This window comes from Megalops cyprinoides, chromosome 13, assembly GCF_013368585.1.
Source record: "Megalops cyprinoides isolate fMegCyp1 chromosome 13, fMegCyp1.pri, whole genome shotgun sequence".
Lineage (NCBI taxonomy): Eukaryota > Metazoa > Chordata > Actinopteri > Elopiformes > Megalopidae > Megalops > Megalops cyprinoides.
The window spans coordinates 11,205,917-11,224,613 of record NC_050595.1 but is presented as its reverse complement, the minus strand read 5'-3'; the positions used below and the strand labels follow the sequence as shown (position 1 = coordinate 11,224,613).

The following is an 18,697-nucleotide window of genomic DNA, read 5'->3' as shown; positions in this document are numbered from 1 at the left end:
CACTTAAGTATGTGAATGGATTAGAGCTGTATGAACAGGACTCATATGAACCTGACAGTCGAGTGTGTGTGCAGGAAATGTCCACAGTCATTCCACAGGAAAGCCAAAGATGGAGACATGAGAGGAGAGAAGAGTCTATCCCTACACAGTCCCAGCCAAAAGTCACTGCAGTCCCCACACTGTCCACACACAGTCCTTAGGTGAACCTGCAGCTGTTCTCATTGTATAATTGCACACTAATATCCAATAAATGTTCCAGTGTACCAGTAAATAAAAAGAGACGAGTTTAAATGTGGAAATAAACAGAAGAATTAAGGGACTGAAGAGGAGGAGAGGAGGAGGAAATTGTAGCCAGTCTTCCTCTCCTTGATTGCTCTGGTTTGGCGGGCGGAGGCGGGTGGAGGCGGGTGGAGGGGGCTGGAGAAAGAGGCTGTGATGCTAGGCCTTGTGTCACTCATACTCCCATTGAGAATATTTGCACACTCTGACATGAACATACTCCTGTGTTACACTGGTCCTTAATTTCCTCCTGTGCATGTTTCTGCTAACTGAGGAGCACTGCTAGTCATCCTTCTATTTCTCAGTACTCATCTTAAATCAGAGTGTATACTTATTGACGGTGATATACAGTAACATGCAGTCAGGACTACAGCAGGCTACAGCATTAATGTACGGTATCAATGCTGCTGTCATTAGGATTAGCACATTTTATGATTCCTGTCTGGTCTCCTATTGAGTGAGAACCCACAGGTTCCCACAATGCATCTGGGGCCTCACAATCCTTTGCAGTGGATTGGTGTTCTAAAGATTGGTAAACCTTCTTCGTGTAAGACTCTGCGCTGGACCAAAGCCTCAGCTTGTGAAAAGTATTGCTGAGTCATAATCGAAGGGCACTTTAAACCCCTGTAATGTGTTTGTTCCTTTATTCCACCTTACTGTTGGTAGACCTGGCCTGCATCCAGTAAAGCCAGTGAATCGAGCACAAAAACAGGACCGAGCTGCACTGAAGGTACCAGACCGTGTATACAAACACACACACACGCACACACACACACACACATACATACATACACACGTATGGTGTGAGTAACAAGAAACGGAACTGTATCGCGCTGAGGGTACCATCACAGACCCTTACATCATCAAAAAATTATATCAGCTCCGACAGCAGGACACGGGAGAGTTTGAGCACTTAATGTATTGCGTCAGCGTTCCAGCATTGCTGTGGGCGTGGCCCCGCTGCCTCTGTGTTCAGCCAAACAGGATCCCAGCGCCAGTGGAATTAGCCAATAGAGCGGTCCCATTGAAAAATCCTTGTAAACCTCGACCAGCCCGAAACGCGTTCACCGTGCCATGCCGACCGGGCGGGCTGCACCAGCGGGCAGCGCTTCTGTCCTAGCGTGCCGAGAGCGCTGCCAACTGTAGGGGCGTGGCCTGCCTGCGCAGGTTTTCCTCGTCCGCGGTATTCCGTTGGCGTGCTTGTGCCGCTACCGCCATCGCTCTCGCCCGTTACAGATCCGCACGGTAGCGAAGCTGGAAAAACACAGTGGCGGTTGCGCAGTAAGCTCCATTGTTGCGGTATTAAGCTGTGAAGCCCACTGGCAGCAGTCGAGGTTTGCTGGGGCCGATTGGGGGAGTGACCCAACGGAGATGAAAAATGATGTAGTGCTCAAACAATGTGCACATCAGGAATGGAACTGTTAGCATTTAATAAAAACTTGCGTACACTACACAGATGAAGGCAATCTAGTTTCAGGCTTCAACTTGGGCTGTCCAAACGTTCTTAACTATCCCGTCTGTTATGTCATGTAGTCTGGATTTAAGGTCTGCATGGGCCTGAAACTGAAACCTGAGTCTGGCCCAACACACACACTTTAATACCTGACCCAAACCCGGTAAGATGGACTGTATATGTTAACACCTGTGGCCAGAACATGGCCCGAGGGGGGTGCTTGCATGAAAATGCAAGCAACTGGTTTCGTAGGGTCTTGTTGGGGGTTCAGATTAGGTTTCAGGGCTTCAGTCCATATAGGGTGCATGGATGTGACTTCTTTTATAACCACAAGGGGGCAGCAGGCTTTAGGTGTTTCCAGTCTCCATGAGTGGAAAACTTTTGTTTTCTCTGCCCATAATCGGCTCAGAATATTTGAACAACAACCCAAGAACAGAATGTCAGAATTCGTTTTGACACTCTGTGTTGTACTGCAGACTTAAATCAGTATTTTTCCATTTCTGAATAAATATTTTTCGTTCTTTGTGGGTGTGAAAGTACATAATTGAGAGCACAGGATAAGGGGAGGTGACAGTGGTATGCTCCGATTGCCCGATCCTGAGAGAAGACACGAAGGAACCACTGGCCGTAAAATTAGATCATCACGTTACATAACGGCAGCTTCTGGGCCTCCCAGTACTGGAGAGAGCCCCCACTGCAGTTTCTAATGACACAAGCAACCTTCCTGAGTTCACACCAGCAGATCACATACCCAGTCACATCTCCTTTAGCTCCCCTCAGTCTTTCCTGTAGAATGGTGCTTTCACACTAGAATTTTAGCCAATGCATGAGGGTGTGTTGTTACAGCTCAGAGGGTAGTGCCTAAGCTACTGGCAAGTCCCGCCTCCTGAACGGGTTTCACTTTCGGAGAGATTTGATTGGCTTGTACTTTCCAACAGCATTTGAAGCATGGGTTGGAGGGGAGAAGACAGGCTTGGTGCCTATTTTCAATGCATGAAAGCAAAGTAAAATTTGTGCTTCAACATGTTAGATGCTTTCTATTTTAATTAGAGTGTGGCTGTCATTGAAAAACGACTGGAATGTGTGGAAAAACTGACTGCACTGTAAAAGTTTGTTCCTTTTTTAATGAGGTGCAGGCAGTGACCACTAGATGGTACCAGAGCACAGAGAATTGTGTCATTTGTCACTGAAGCTAGTGGCTTTCTCACACCAAATTCGCTTGAGTGGTTTTTGTTCTGGTTCTCTCTCCTTCCAGTTGAACATTTTTCCAGTGTGGGTTTGCTTAATTTCATATAAGGAAGATTCAGCTGAACTTGAATTGCAACTTTTTGATTCTTTTTCTTGAGGTCAAGTCAGATCACAAAATGTCAAGTCAACAGTTTGGTGCCCTTTTTGAGCAGCTTGTGTCCAGCTGAAGCAGAACCTGATTACTTTCATCATTTGTCATCATCAGTTCCAAATCCAAATGGTCCAAGACAACCTCTTGCAAGCGGTCTCAGTTTTGCTGTTTTAAGTGGCATACTGGTGCAATTACATCACTGCCAACTATTTTGCCTAACAGCCTGAACTGCATTTCTAGTTGAGTCAAACAGTTGAATGAATTAGGTGTGAAAGTGCCATAAATCAACTATCAAAACTTATGCTCTGTAATTTTCACAGCTGATATAGCCTGAATTGCATGGTTCAATATGAAAAACCATAGCAAAGCATTTTTTTGGTTGATGGGGTAAAATAGAGGCAGAGACAATTATAGAATTCTGCAGTGTAATGTTGTCTTATTCCTGGCAGCCCTGTTGGGAAAACGGGGCAATGTTTTATTTGGACTACATGTGACTACATTGGAGGGACTCAGTGGAATGCGGTGTCCAAACTCACAGCAAAACTGGGATGATGGCGATGAAGTAGAAGTCTCATTCTTGTCCCCCTACCTGCCATACATAGAAGTACACTGCATGTCCCTGGCTGGAGGAAGGGGGTGTCTTGATGTTTTGCTGCTGGGACTTGATTGGGCTCTTCCCATACTGCACCAAGTCCAGCTCGTTTGGGCAACACAGAGCTGCATGTTGGGTATGGTCTCTGGACAGGACTGTGTCACAGTGGTGCAGATATGGGGCAAAAACAGCCAGGGACAGTTGACAGTGACACTCCTCAATTGTCTGAAAGACGATTACGGTGTGGTTACCTCAGAGACTATGATTAGATTAAATAGTCATGTTTCAAAATGTCTGCACAGACTGTATGGGGGAGACAATAAATGATGCTGAATAACTGACCTTGAATTAGTGAATATGGGGAACTAAAGTGATGCACAAGTGTATTAATATCAACTCCAAATGCCAGAAGTTGAGTGCCCTCTAATGGTTGGGGGGAGCAACACTCCCAAGCTGAGGGCTTTCATTCTGTTAGGACCCTAGATTTTCATCTCCAGTTGAGATCAGACACACAAAGCTATTCAACATGTGATCAATCAGGTATCTGAGTGGGCTATAATGTAGTTCAGGCAGCAGTACTGTTGGGAGACACAGTGTTCTGAGGTCAGTCGTGAAACATGCGTTCAAAGCTAAAAATACTCTCCCATGTGTTTCTCCGCCCTGTTCGTGACAAGTTTAATGTCCACCAGGAACAGCCTGTCTGTCTTCAGTACCTTTCAATGTGAGGCCATTAGTCCTCATTAGGCTTGTCCCAGACGGCTCAAATGGACCAGATGAACCAAATGAACTTCCTGTGGGGCGGGGCTGTAGACAGGAAATGGCTGAGATGGGTGGCTTCATTCCAGCCTGCAGCTCTTGTGTAGGGGAGATCAGAGGAGTGCGGATGATGTGGCCGAAAAGGAACCTTTTTTTTTTCAGGACGTCTTGCAGATGGCTTGTTTTGAGCCCCGTCCGAATGAGATACGGGCATCCTGATGCCGTTGAGGCAGGATGTCAGACAGAGTGAGAAGAGTCCTGTTTGGAAAACGGCCACGGTGCAGGTGGGGCTGTTTGGGTTTGGAGGCTGTAAGTGCCCATGGCAGACCCTCCCCCCTCCGGGGCCGGTGTGGTGGCAGTGATGAAGCACCTGCGCTCTCAGACCTGAGAGGATTGGAATTAGCTGTCATTGTTCACCGGAGCAGGGACAGGGAAGGGGGGGGGGGGGGCGCTCTAAGTAAGCTCCCGTTATGATGTCACAATTGCGCACACCGCCCCCCTCCAGTCCTAATGAGAAACCCAGTCTCCACCCTCCTGGCTGTTGCCGGGGAGAGACCCGATGTTGCTTAGTAAATTAGGCTTGACTCAGAGCTCATTAGCTGTTGAGGATTCAGCTTTATTCCCTCTCGGCCTCTCGGGGGCCCATCGGTGACTGACTGCAGGACTGTGTCGGGTTTAACCACCTGCCGTATCGAATCCTCCTTTGGAAACTTTGTGAAGACGCTGTTACTCTCACCCCGTGATGTGCCTGCACCCAGGGTACACAGAGGAGGATGGTAACATCCTTATCCCCCTCACTCCCCTCTCCCAGCCCAGAGGTGGGGTTTATCATACCACCCCTGTAGCCCAAAAGAAAGTCATGACACAGCTGAAAAGAGAGAGAGAGACAGAGAGTCTTGTTTATCTCAAAAATGGCCGTCCACTTAAAATAGTTTTGAGTATTCAAGAGCAGTCCAGCACTTAAGAATGTGGCCGATTAGATAAGAAAGATGAGACTCCTGTTGAGGTTGAATGAATCATTAGTGTTTGTGTGTGTGAGTGAGTGGCACTGCTCTTTGAGAAGCAAAATCTGAGCTGGGGGGAGTGAGCAAGCTTCACAGTAAATAAACAGATAATTACCCCCCCCCCCCTTCCATTCCCCAAAGTCTGCAGAGCCCAGAGCGCTGGCACTGTGGGTATATTGCGTAACACTGGAGACTGCAGCCGAGGAGGGGGTGGGGGTGGTGGGGGGATCGATCAGGCTGAGTAATGCCTGCTGTGCTGTTATGGTAATACACAGCTCAGGACCACGGCCGCGGTCTTCCAGCCGCTCTGACTCAGGCGGGCGAAAGGCACGCGTGCCATTCATCACGACCGGCATGCGAAGGCCGCTCCGGCGGGCGTGTCCTGGGGACAGCGCTGGTGTGGTGACGAGGCAGGAGCCTTGTGTGGGACACTGCCTGCCAAAGCCGTGGGTGAAGCCCCGATGAATGATGCTAGCTTTAAACACAGGGCCTCATGTAGCCTCTGACACAGCCTGGTGTTTGCTGCTGAAAGGAGCTCAGGGGGCTGATCCTACAGGCAATTGCTGGGTACCCCATTTATGGTTGGGTGGAAATCACCATGTGACATGACAGAAATGGCACAAAGCTGGACCGTCACACAAAAGGAAAAATGCCAAATGGTGATACAGGGGGTGACTGTGTGGAAGACACCACTGACTGTAGCAGAATGCAGCTGTGTATGTGTTTTTTTTTAACGCAGTGAAATTCACCTGTTTGTGTGGAAAACATGTGGGGCACTGTAGAGGTAGTGTAGAGTTTGGGGACAGGTAGAAGACTCTCTGGGGAGGCGTGTGGGCGGCACTGTTGACCCCTTCTTCCCCATGAATGTTTCAGACGGCCCGCTCGCGGTCGTGTGGAAGGAGACAGCGCTATTTGGTTTCACCCTCACTTTCACCTCTGGCACCCGTCCCGGGTGGATTGCTTTCACCGGAAAGTCTTCAGACGGCGAAATGAACCTTCGGGAGGGAGGACGTGTCAAAGCTCCGCCTTCCGGTGACAGGGCCTGAAACTCAGTCTGAGGTGGCGCTGACACATAACCGATCCTGTTCTCACACTGATAGTGACTGGACAGGAGCCTGCGAGACCCGTCTTAAGGCCCACTTGGCACTTCCTTTCTTTGTGGCCGTGAGAGGAAGGGTGCTTTCAGTTTTTAATGTGTGCCATTGTGATGCAGGAAAGGACACAATCAGAAGAGCACAACAGGGGGAGAGGGAGTGCCTGGAAAAGGGGGTGGAGGGGAAGGGGGTACTTGTTTTGCTTGTTTTGGTGTTTTACATTACATTACAATACATCCATTTGGCAGATGCTCTTATCCAGAGTGACTGCATTTGGTTTCGGTGCTTTGGTGGTAGTCTCTGCGCATAGATTAAATGCACCACCACAGGTAACGTGATGGGGAGCATGGCACTGTGTTCTCCAGCCCTCCTTCGGGATGTTGGAGTCCCACCCTCCGATGCTGGCTCCGGTGTGTGTGTGTGATTGCTGCTAAATTTTGCTGCATTTGGTTTTATACCAGGCAGAGCCGGGGTGGGGCCAGTCGCCAAAGCTCAGGCCTCTGGAGCTGGCCGCTCCCCTGGGCCTGGCACTGTTCCCCTGGACGGAACGCTCCACTGAGCTCAGTTAAACAGAGCAGCGGGTGTGGGCGGGGTCTCATCCCCATTCATGCACACACTGACCGCAGTGCAGGACGCCGTTGATGGGCTGGCCCAGATGAAACAGGGGTTCTGATTGGCCTCATCCCTCCCGATTTCAACAATTTTTATAAATGCAACACTTCATGTCCTGAGCTGGTGGTCAGTCAGATCCAAAATTTGGACACTTTCTGGACTGTTGGAACATGTTTTAAAAATGATTTTAAATTAAAATGTTAATATGTCATATGTAATGACCATATTAAAACAACAATAATACCTGTGCTGTACATCATTGTTGTATTTAATGAGGTAGCAGTAACGACTCCTGTCTTATAATTGCTATAATGGATGCAGTAACACACCGGTTTTAAAATGTGCAAAAAGTATGCAAAGTAAAAATGACACGGGACAGAAAGTACACAAATTTGCTTTCACCCATAGAACTAGCTGTCTGGTGTACATTGCATTTTATACTCAACAAAGGCTACTAGCCTTGATACATAGCTGACATCATAGTGCCTGTGCCTCTTTATATCATAACCTAGAGGTATAGCTAAGCTGTTTCTCAGAGATATCTGTAAGGAGCTGTCTTTTTCATTGCATTCAGCAAATAAATCTTGCAAAGAGACCAGAGTTACTAAGAATATTTTTTCAGTCAAATTACCAACTGAACAAGTAAGTCTCTGGAGTAGGTCTATATTTATCCTTGATTATCACATTTATTTTCTCCAATATCATACAAGGGAAGATCCAGTGCTGTCAAAGGATTGTGAATGTACATACAAAAACAATCAGTTCTGATAGCTACTAAAGTCAAAGATGCAGTTTAGTCAGTATTCACCATTTAGCCTAACACAGATGGGGGTCACCTTGTAATGATTTGGGAAAACACTCAGTTAAATGTCAGCCCAAGCCTATTCTTCATGTAGGCATTTGAACAAATAATCCCAAAGGGGAATTGACATGCTGGAGACTGTTTTACACAGAAGGTGCCTTGACTTGCACAGGTTCACCATTAAGAAGTGATAGGACACACTCCCCCAATACAATACCGTTTAATTTCTTGTGTAATGAATTGTATTGTATTGTTGTATTGTATTACCAGATTATTGCAGGTAGGCCAACGAATATTACACATAGTTTCTAATAACAGTTCAGTACTATTTATTGATTAGTTAATAATTTATGGGAAATATTGTGGTAGATGTGACACCAGTTATGTTCAGCCATTTTACTTGTGAGTACAATGGATAAGTGATTATAGCTCCCCCCGCAGACAGTGAAGGGTTAAAGGGTATTCACAGCCCTGTTATTAGTCTGAAATGTTGTCAGAATCTGGCACGTCTACAGTTGGGGCCTCAGTTTCTTCGTCTGCCAGTGTACCATGGCGAAAAATACCCATGGGCTAGAAAGAAGACCGTGAAACTTGAGAAGTCGTTTTGGCATGTTTATGTTAAAAAAGGGGGCACAAGAAGGGGAGATACCATTCTTTAGGGGCGATTTTCGTTTGTACGAGACATTTCTAACAGTGAACATTAGGGTAATTGGAGCGTTTTAATTGTTATGGGATGTTTGTTTACTTTGTATAATAGCGACTCTTCAGAGGACTCCCAGTTTTATTCATTGCTTTGTTTTCTGTCGTTGCTAAACGGCTTGACTACCAGCTGCAGCCCAATTAGACCGTGTGTTGCTATGATTTCCAGTTTGCCCTAGCGGGAAAGCGAGTAGCATTGTAGCGTTTGAGACCATTGTTTGAGGAAGTTTGGGTATGGTACTGTTTTTTAAGAAAGTAGCGACTGTAGTACCGATGGTTACAGTATCTTAATCTTCGTTTAGAGTTTAAATATGCCTGTATTGATTTGACTGTAAAAATGTTAATGGAAATAACAGTACTCCGGTGGAGTCCTCAATGTTGATAGATCCGCTTAATTCAAAACTGAAGGTACTTTGTTTTGCATAAAAAGCCAAAACATACAGCACGTATCCTTTGCGGCGACTGAAGACCACATAGCTGGCGTAGATCAACAAAGGTAGCGTTACGGAAAATAGCCTATCTACGCCCATTGTTTGAGGCGTTTGACAAGTGAATCTGGAAAGCATCCGTGTCGACAACATTGGAGATAAGAAACCGCTGTCCCACACCTATCACCGCCCCCTGCCTCATTTGAACCCCATCATACGAAATTGTTTTTCCCCTGTGGTGATCCGGGGAAGGAACTGGAAAAACGGAAAGGACGTAGTCTTAGGAAGCTCCTCTGATTCATTTTCGCGGAACAGGAGCCATCGTTTTCTTTGTGCGAGCGCGAATAAAACCTGTTTAATTCTGGATTACTTCATCCGACTCCTGAATGGCAGAATGAGGTTGAAGAGGAACGGTTCTTACACATTGAATCGGTAAGGTCTTCTAAACGATTCTATAATCTAGAGTCACCTCCTTCAGTTTGTTTTTCTTCCCCCATCATTCAGATATAAAAGCATTTTATGCATGGAATTATTAGCTCTTCAGCTTGTTAAGGATATTCACTCAAGCCCAATCGTTAAAATGTTAGTCGAGTCTATTACTTGCCGAGACTGTGTCTGTGTCAAATATGTTGTATGTTTCGAGCGTTAACCAAATTGACCAAAAGAGTTTGACATCAAGAGATAAAATGTCGCCAGTTGAAAACTGGGGTATCACTGATCTGTAATTAACATACCCGGTGCAAGTACAACCGTGATCTGTATAGTTTTAGGATAGGATAGTTTTTAAACCCGTTTCCCCCGAGAGTTGTTGGTTGTTTAACCATTTCCGAAATTCAGGTGTTGAACGAGTACGGTGCGCGTGATTAAAGAAATAAGAAAACGCCCAGTATGCCTACTGTTTCAAATAAACTGTTTTGTTAGTTCGCAAAAACACGATTTTTAGCATTAATAGACGTTACATTACTATTTTTTGTCTGCATACATCGTACAGATGGGGTGAGCACAACGTTGAATCCTTCCCATGATTTTTAGCAACGTTTCTGTTTCTCTCAACATAGACAGAGAAGAAACAAGCCCCTCAATTTCCAGTTCCCTTCCTTCCTCCCTCTCTCATCACTTAGCAACTTAAGTCTGGTCATGTGTCCATAATGCCTGCCCTGTTCCCATGCCTCATGAGTGGAGCTAAGGCCGTTATTCTTAAAGTCATGAAATGAGAGTGGTCATGACCTCCCTCTGGATAAAAATTAATTAAACCCCCAACTCTTCTTTTGCAATTTCGCAATTAAGGCTGTGTTAACACTTACATGATTTCAAGTACCTGGTTTGTCAGGCACTCTGTGGGTTGTCCTGAAAGAGGCAGCAAGAATGGATTCCTCCGCTCATTTTTTGCCCCCACCATTGTTGCTTTGAACTGTTGCTGGCCGTTGGCTCTATTGTTGCTTATCCAGCCTCTTATGAGCTACTAGTGCGCTTAATGAACACTGCACCTCTCTTTCTGGACAGACGTGGTAAGTTTTAAAAATATTAGTGAGAGATTTTTGTCATCCACACCATCCTTGTTGCTTTGGGCAGGTAGAGTAAAGAAGAACAGGCGAATGAAAGCTGATGGCAGTACAAAATGTGTCTGTGAAAAGGGAATAAATTGCTGGTATGCTATCACTATTGTGAATAGAAATCGACAGTTAAATGGATTTGCAGTAAAACTAGCAATATCTGAATGGGTAATAATGAAATTAATTTTCACCTGAAGGGTTTTTAAGTTGGACTTGTAAGGTGGAAATAAAAACTCTATACTGTGACGTTAATTTTGTGTATGTACCACAGGGTGAGGGATTTGGGTCTCATATGGTGTCTGAAACTCGTAATGTGTTCGGTATCTCCATTTTAGACTTTAGTGATAACATCTCAAGCATTCTTGGGCAACAACTAGTGTAAGTGGACATTGTATAAATAGACTTTGCTCAGTCACTGAAATAATCAATTGTCCCTGTCCCTTAAGACGCATTGCAATATTATACATGTAGCAGTAACAGCAGCAGTTGGACGGTATTCAGAGTGCACCTCTACACAATTACTAGTGTGTAAGTGCAGCACGGCAGACCCCTTCCACAGCAGGGCCATTACTGCAACACCACAGTGAATGTGTTACTTGATTGATTCCTTGATTACTCTTTAATGTTGATTGGTATTTAAGTTCAGGACCAGCATGCATTACACCCTAGCAAATGCTGATGTGCCAAAACACATTAGTGGCCAACCCCCTCTGATTTCATAGGAAGACTAACGACCTGCAATATGAAATATGATATACTGATAATACTGAAAAGCAGCAAAATTTTTTGCCCGGTTGTCTTAAAAAATTTTTTTTCTGGTAGTGCAGTTTTGCCATAGAACCTGCGAATAGCATATTATTCAAAATGCATATTCCTAATGTTCACTACTTATTGTCAAGTTAGTTTGTTTCTGACTTATGGCAGTAAGCAGTTAAACAGAAGTTGCAGTTAGGTTGCTTCATGATCGTATGCTGGTTTTGTATGTCTCTTCTCTGCCTTGTCTGTCCAGTGAATGAGTTTTCTCAGCAGTATTCCTCTGTAACATCATGTGCAAAGGTAGCAGGGGAAAATTGAGAGCTGAATTTCCAGAGACATTTACCCTCTTGACTTGACAGTAGGAATTGCTTAGAAAGTGAGTTTTTTTGTTTGTTTTTTTTTTTTAAACGCTGCGTCCCTCACCCTCACAGAAAGTCCGGCCCTGCAGTCAGCAGTTTGGTCCTGCAGGTCTGTTTGCCAACATAATCTTCCCGCCTTGCAAGCCGCAGCCAGCCAGAGTGAGAGAGCGAGCGAGAGAGAGAGAGAGAGTGAGAGAGGGAGAGCCGAGTTGGGAGCGGGAGGGTGAGGAGTTGCACAGACAGAGTTGCAGCGCTGTGAGGTTGCGTCGAGCTCCTGCTGTTTCCACTGTTTCTTCTGCTGCTGTTACGTCTGCTGCCAGCGCCATTATATCAGCCAACTCGTCACACATCACCGCCGACCTCAAGCTCTCCCAAGATACCTGTCACGCCATCACCCCTCCTCCCAACCAGAGAGATCAGACTATCGTCAGGGGTCAAGGGGGGTCGACAGGAGTGTACCATGCAAATGTCTTCTACCGGGACGCCTGCCCTGCTCCACCAGTAAAGACGACGGGACAAGCAGGGAAAAGGGATTCCGCCCCCCCCACGCTACCCTCTCTGCCACCTGCATGGGGGTTCTGGTCTGTTGTGATTGCTTCTTCTATAGGTACCGGACTCTCTTTTCTTGCTGTGTTGTCCTGTTTTGCAGAATTTGAGGCTGTGCTAGCTGTAACTTTCTGCAACCCGTGCTTGCTTTTCGCCTGAGGGAAGCTGCGGCGGGCGGCTGTGGGCTCCGCTCTCTGTTTATTCATAGGAGAGTGTGGTTTTAGGCTGCTCGAGACGGCTTTATAGCGCGGCCCAGTGGTTGGGTGAGTGGCGGGCGGCCAAGGCTGAAGCCCAGCATGGGTGTGCCTCTCAGATGCAGGGTCTGATTGGGCAGTCTTTCATTTTGGGCCCTTTTGGTGCGACTAGCAGACTGTATTGCTCAGGTAAGCACAGATATCTCATCTGGCTGAGATCTCTGCAGCAGTCTCTCTGCAGCCTGGGAAAAGCACAAACGAAATTGCTCATTGCGAATACCAGCTGAATTGTGCCATGAAGAGAGCAGGCCTTACCAGGTCACAAGGTGTTACTCTTTTTATCCTGCCAGGTATCAAGGCTGCCTTAAATGAGGTTTTTAGGGAGGTTTATCTGCTGCAGCGCAGTTCGAGGTTAGATTTATAGGCACAGATATACTAATGCAGTCATACCTGCAGACTCTCTCTCTCTCTTACACACATACCCTCATGCAGACGTATAACAACTTGCTGCAGCTGAATGTTTCTGCTGATGCGTGCCAAACTGCAGCAGACCCAGCTGCAGTGGATTAATCCACTGCGATTTATGCTTCTATTTTCGCTCCCTCCTTTTTTTTTTTTTTCCCCCTCTCTGACGTTGAGAACAGTCTGGCTTTTGTCGCTCGGCTGGTTCGTGTCTATCCGCCGGTGCCGGAACTTGGAAAGCAAGTTTGTGCTTCTTTTTTTTTTTTTTTTGCTCACTCTTTCTTTTCCGTGCTGTTTGGTAAGTGTTGCGACGGACACGGTGAACGTCCCTGCCAAGCAAAATGCAGTGATCAGAGCTACTGCAGGCGCGCTCTGCCGGAGTGAGATCGCTCGTGGTCCCATGCCTCTCCGTCACCCGGAGACAGGGTCAGGAGGGAGGAAGTAACAAGGGCCAGGGCCGTTGGGGTGGGGGTGGGAAGCATAGGGTGATGTTACCATGGTGGCCAGAGTGACGCCACGCTTTCAACTCTGTGTCTGTTCACTGCTTGTTGACAAACACTGAAAGTGGGCGTTTTCTAGCTCTACAAACCGAGGGAAGAGATGGGAGGCAGAGACGCCCAGGGAAAACCCTGCATGTCATTGGCTCATCCCACTGTCCTCAGGGGAACCGGGGAAGCAGCCAATAAGAGCGACTGCTCTGCCTTAGCATCACAGCACCACGGTGGGCACAGACGGCAAATCTGGTGTGAGACAAGGTGACTCGCTCAGTCAGCACAGCCAGGGCCCCGGGAGGAGTCGTCCCCTGCTGGGGGGAGTATTAGAGACTTATCCACCCCCACAGACAGGTATGGACACTCGCATCTGCGGTTGCCCACAGGAGACGGTCAGGGCCGGGTCTCCTTCACCGCAAGAATCTAAACCAGCCATGACTGGGCTGTCTGAGGTCTCCGCCGTCTGACCGTCTGTGAAGCCTCATTGTTTACGTTATCAGTGTATTTTGCAGGTTTTGTTGTTTGCCCAGAGATGGCCCACACAGTCTCATGTCCTTCAAGATGTATGATGATTTGAAAGGTGTGGAATTTTATGTGCTTGGCTTGGCAGGACCCGTTGGTGAATCAGCGGTCACTGTTTGTTTTTGTCTTATTTCAGTTGAAGTAGTTCAACTGGTGCACGTCGGGGGAAGGTTCCTCACTGTCTGCATTTCTCGTAAGCTTTTGGAAAGTCTTTTCATGACGCTGCCTCAGGTTCAGAAGTTCAGGATCATACCTTGGTGGTGTGATATTATGAATCCGACTTTGAGGCAGGATTTCTGGTTTCAGATTTGGGCATTACAAAAAGCTGGGCCTTGCTCTCGTAATTAAGATGGGGCCCCTCTGACACCAGAGAGGTTTCTTTGGTTAAGGAGAGATCTTTTCCAAGTGTCTGATTGGGCAAAGCAAGTCCTGTACTGAAGTGCCATCCATCTTTTTTTTTTTTTTAAGTACTTTATTATATACGGCAGTCTTGGCTGGCTTCTGCATTGTCAAATGCTGAACAAGGTTTTTCCTCCTCTTCAAGGGGCTTAAAACTTTATTTCTTGGCTTCAGCTATCAATTTAATTAAATTGCGTCTCGGCCAGAAGATCAATTCAAACTGAACCCTCTTTAGAGAGCTGGATCTTAGCTGAAAAAAAAGGGAAATCAGCCAGATACCTATTTAAATCTATAGGCCTGCAATGAGTGTTGCGGATTTCGATATACATGGACCAGACTTTCAGGTTTGCTGGGTCTTTACACATACCTTGTGGGGCACTGAGGCCTGGACCAACACAGTCAGAAGTACTTGTAGTCTGTAAATGGACATGGACATGAACATGGTCAAGAGTGTTTTACAGAAAGCAAGTAAAGGTCTTTAGATCTTGGATTCATCACAAACCAGTGGGCGGCCATCAGACGGGGTTGGGGTCATGGCACGAGGACTCTGCCCGGCCGCAATGTTCCCCAGCCTAACGCTCCCCCCAGATCACTCCAAAAATAGAAGCAAGGCACTTAAACATGTTCGTTTCATTGCTCACCAGTATGGAACAGACACGTCTGGGACAGATAAGAACCTGCTCTGGTTTCCTGAGTTTCCCCAGAAGAAAAGCGTACCCCCTTCTACTCCTCCTCCTCCCGTCAGCCCCATCTGGGGCCGGGGATGGTCCCCCTTCTGAGCCGGCTGGCAGAACACGAGTCTCATTACAGCATACGTGCAGCACCGCCCCCTCAAGTGGGAGGATCCAGGCTGTGGGCAGCAGCGTTCCTCAGATCTCTGCCTCCATGTTTCGTTTCTGGTGCTGAAGGGTATGAAAGGTGGGAGGCACCGGGTGCAGAAAAGAATGCAGGGAGTCTGCATTTAGAACCGCAGGGTCAGCGAATACCTGATACCTCCTCGCGCCCCTCTTGGTAGAAGCCAGGTTATTTCAAACCAGGCTGTGACATCCTCCGTGGGTTCTCACCTACTCCACCTGAGTGGTGCTCCTCGCGGGGAGAGTTTGCCTTTCTGCCTTAGGCCACACCTGTCCGTCTGCTCTGTCTCCTGGTAACGGGGACGGGACGTGGATATAGGGACATGACCAATCAGGAGGCCGGGCTGTGCTTTGCAGGCTGGAGCTATTCCGCATAGCTCAGTAATTGCCTCAGAACCGTTTTGTGTGTTTGGCTCCCATTTCTTTCAGCTATCTGAGATCTGGCACATTGCAGCTGAGAGTCCCACAGGAAGCGGGAAAGTTCGGCATGGAAACAAGGCTGTCTTTAGCATGACCTCGTGTGCAGTCTCTTCTTACAGGAAGTCTGTTCATTTTTCCCCAAACACATTGATTTTGCATTCTTTGATGTATAATACATAGCCTCCTTGGTTATGCAAAGATACAGGAAGGAGATTATGTTGCCATTTCTCTTTGTGATGTGTTATATGTAATCTTTGCCAGGGTTCAGCTTTCTTTTTTCCCTTTGACATTTATTTTCAGCACATATTTCTTTTGCTTTTTAAAATGTAATTTCAGTATGATGTCAAAAATAGCCAGGCCTAGGGGTAGAGAAAAATGGAAAAGAAAAGACTATAGAGTACCCATTAATCATTTTGCATATTAGGAGCATGCAAGGAGCATTTTCACCATACATCACTGAATCCATGAATCATGAATTCTCTTTACCCACAAAGCAGTACATTTGTAACATATGGCAGTTAAATGTCATTGGGTTGACATTAACTTTCATTCAACAGGCTAACAATAACTGGCTGACTGAAAACCATTCATAAAATACATATGAAAATAGATTGTCATTAAATAAAGTCGCTGTGGGGGGGGGGGGGGGGGGGAGTTGTTAGCAAGCCCTCATATTTGCCATTTCTTTTCAAGATGTTGTCAACATTGCAAGGGTAATTGGCCTATGTCCATAATGATTTTTGATAGTTACAGTCATCTTCTTTTCTGAGAACTCATTGTCCGTTTTTACTTTTCCAGTAATGGTACATTCCCGTAGACTACACTGGCCATTTAATATCTCTCCTGAGATATTTTACTCTGTGAAATGTTTTTTCTCTGTTGGTGTAAAATGAATCATGAATCCAATTGCTTCTGGGTGTCTAGTGATCCTCTTGACTTCCGTAAGTACCCTTGTTGTATGAGTTGGCCCAACAGCTTGTTTTCATGGGATTGCCGACTTCACCACATGTCAAAACATCAGCAGCACGTCGACAGGTTTCAAGCGTAATTCCCGGTCAGTCTGGCTTACATATTATTTTTTGTCTGTGGAGATTTATTTCCATTGCTCTGAAGTTTGACGTTGCCATTTGTCAGCGTGTAACAATGAAAACTGAATCCTGGCTAGTTGCAGAACAGAACATTGATGCAGAAGAGGGAGGGAGGGAGGGAGGGATGGAGTGCAAACAATGGAACAATGCAGTCAGCCTCCAGCCCGTCCCCTCCCTTCACCCTTCCTGTCCCGCCCTTTGCTCGGAAACCACATAACAAGGAGCTGCTGCCGCTGCTCCGCCAACGCGCTGGCTGCCATGGAGAAATGGGAGTTTGCCATTGGTCGCAGCTGGCCCCAGACACTCCGGCAACCTTCTGTCTACATCAGGCTGTCTTGCTGTGTTTATTTGCCTTAATCTCTCTCTCTCCCCCCCCCCCCCCCCCCCCTTCATCTGCCTGTTTTCTCCCTCTAAATCGCTGCTTCCCAGCGGTCGTCGCCCAGGCTGGCCCATTGAGAGGAAAACCTCGCGCGTGGATGTTGTGTTGCGCTCACAGCCATCGCATTTCATAGGTGTTCAGCTGTGTGGGCAGGGGGCGGGGCTTGTACCTGTACTTTTCCATCAAAGCAAAATCATTACTGTCAGTCAATCTTACGCCTTGCCAACAAAATATTCCGATGATGGCCGTCTGTCATTGGCCTCCCCACAGACATGCTGAAAGACCAGACGTGTTGTACAGCGGTACAGGATTACACGTGTGTTCCGTGGCAAGCCATGCACATTCCACACCAACAAAAAAACCGCTGCATTCCTTTGCAGTCAACGGCAACGGGGTGCACTCTGAAGTCGGTGAACTGCTGTAGGTGAACTTGAGCATCTGGAGCGCCGGGCTGCACTTTTCTGCTGTTGCCAAACTAAATCTCAAATTGGAGAGGAGAAAATACTGAGAGCTATGCAGTTGAGGGAGGTTTTGTATGCATTCCCCCCACCCCTGTCTGCTGCAGTATGCTGATCGGAAGATATCGCTCTTTCCACGAACTATGCACCTGCATAGCGGTCTCTGTTTCTTTGGCCTTCTCAGGTTTTCCAGTCAAAACACTTCACACATGCTTTAGTTTTGTGGCAGGCCTTCTCAACATGCCTTCAACTTGTCCGGTTATGTTTCTCTTTTGTTCCATTATCCTCTGCTTTGGGAGGGCATAACGGCTCGCGAAACCCGTTTCTGAATCCAGGTGCTGCGATGGATCAGACGCCGCTGCCAGCATGGCGCGGGCCCTGCTTCGGTCTGCACAAGCCGATGTGTGAAGGGCATCCCGTTCCGGACGGTTTGTGGTGCTGTGTCATCTCTTTCTCTGAAGTCACAGCATGTTCTCTCAAAATGACATGAGTAATGAGGACTTTCTCATTGCCTTGAGAGTGAACACTCTGATCCTGCGAGGACTGTATGCGCTGTGGGAGGGGGAGGACTCTGGGATATATACCCAGCATTGCGGCACTTTACAGTGGCAGTCCCAGCCGTGGAGATACACCGCGTTGTGTGAAAGGCAGTCATTTTTTGGTACCCATCAATTAATGCTAACTAATGTGACAGTCTATTGCAATTAAGTAAAATATTAAATAACTATAGGTTGGGGGCAATTCCATTTTAATTAAGTTAATTCAGGAAATGATTTGAAATTCAGTTAATGACATGAAAATTGGAAGGAACTAAAGGAACTTCTGATGTCTCAAACTGTCTCCTACTAAACTATAAAATGAAATTATTTTAAAAATGTAGTCTAATGGTTTAACGCACTCGTTAGCTTTACCTCCTAGTTTGTACCTTTTCTGGCCAACCACTGAAACCTGGTCAAGCAGTGCTTCTAATAGTGTTGACTCTGCATGGGTTTATGCATGTGTTGTATTGCACCTCACGTCTAAGTTGCTTTTGATAAAACCATCTCCCAAATGAATAAATGTAAATGTAAATTGCCCATCATTTTCTGCAAAAATTTTTTTCAAAGATGAACTACATCCCAGTTCAATCCCTGAAGTCACTGAATTGAAATGGAATTG

The 18,697-nt window shown here is 46.6% G+C and overlaps 1 protein-coding gene across 3 annotated transcripts in view; it reads left to right on the top strand.

Moving 5' to 3' along the window:
• The window catches only part of LOC118787745 (MOB kinase activator 2-like), a 62,958-nt gene that overhangs the window by 18,641 nt on the left and 25,620 nt on the right, over positions 1-18,697 (top strand). The window contains exon 1 of one of the 3 annotated variants that reach the window (XM_036543381.1): positions 9,318-9,490. The exons of 1 other annotated variant lie outside the window; for it this stretch is intronic. In XM_036543381.1, the coding sequence (XP_036399274.1) occupies positions 9,453-9,490 (38 nt within the window). In that variant the 5' untranslated portion in view covers positions 9,318-9,452. Of the gene's footprint in view, positions 1-9,317; positions 9,491-11,955; positions 12,334-18,697 lie in introns of those variants that run through there. One more of the 3 variants, XM_036543382.1, reaches the window with a different exon arrangement.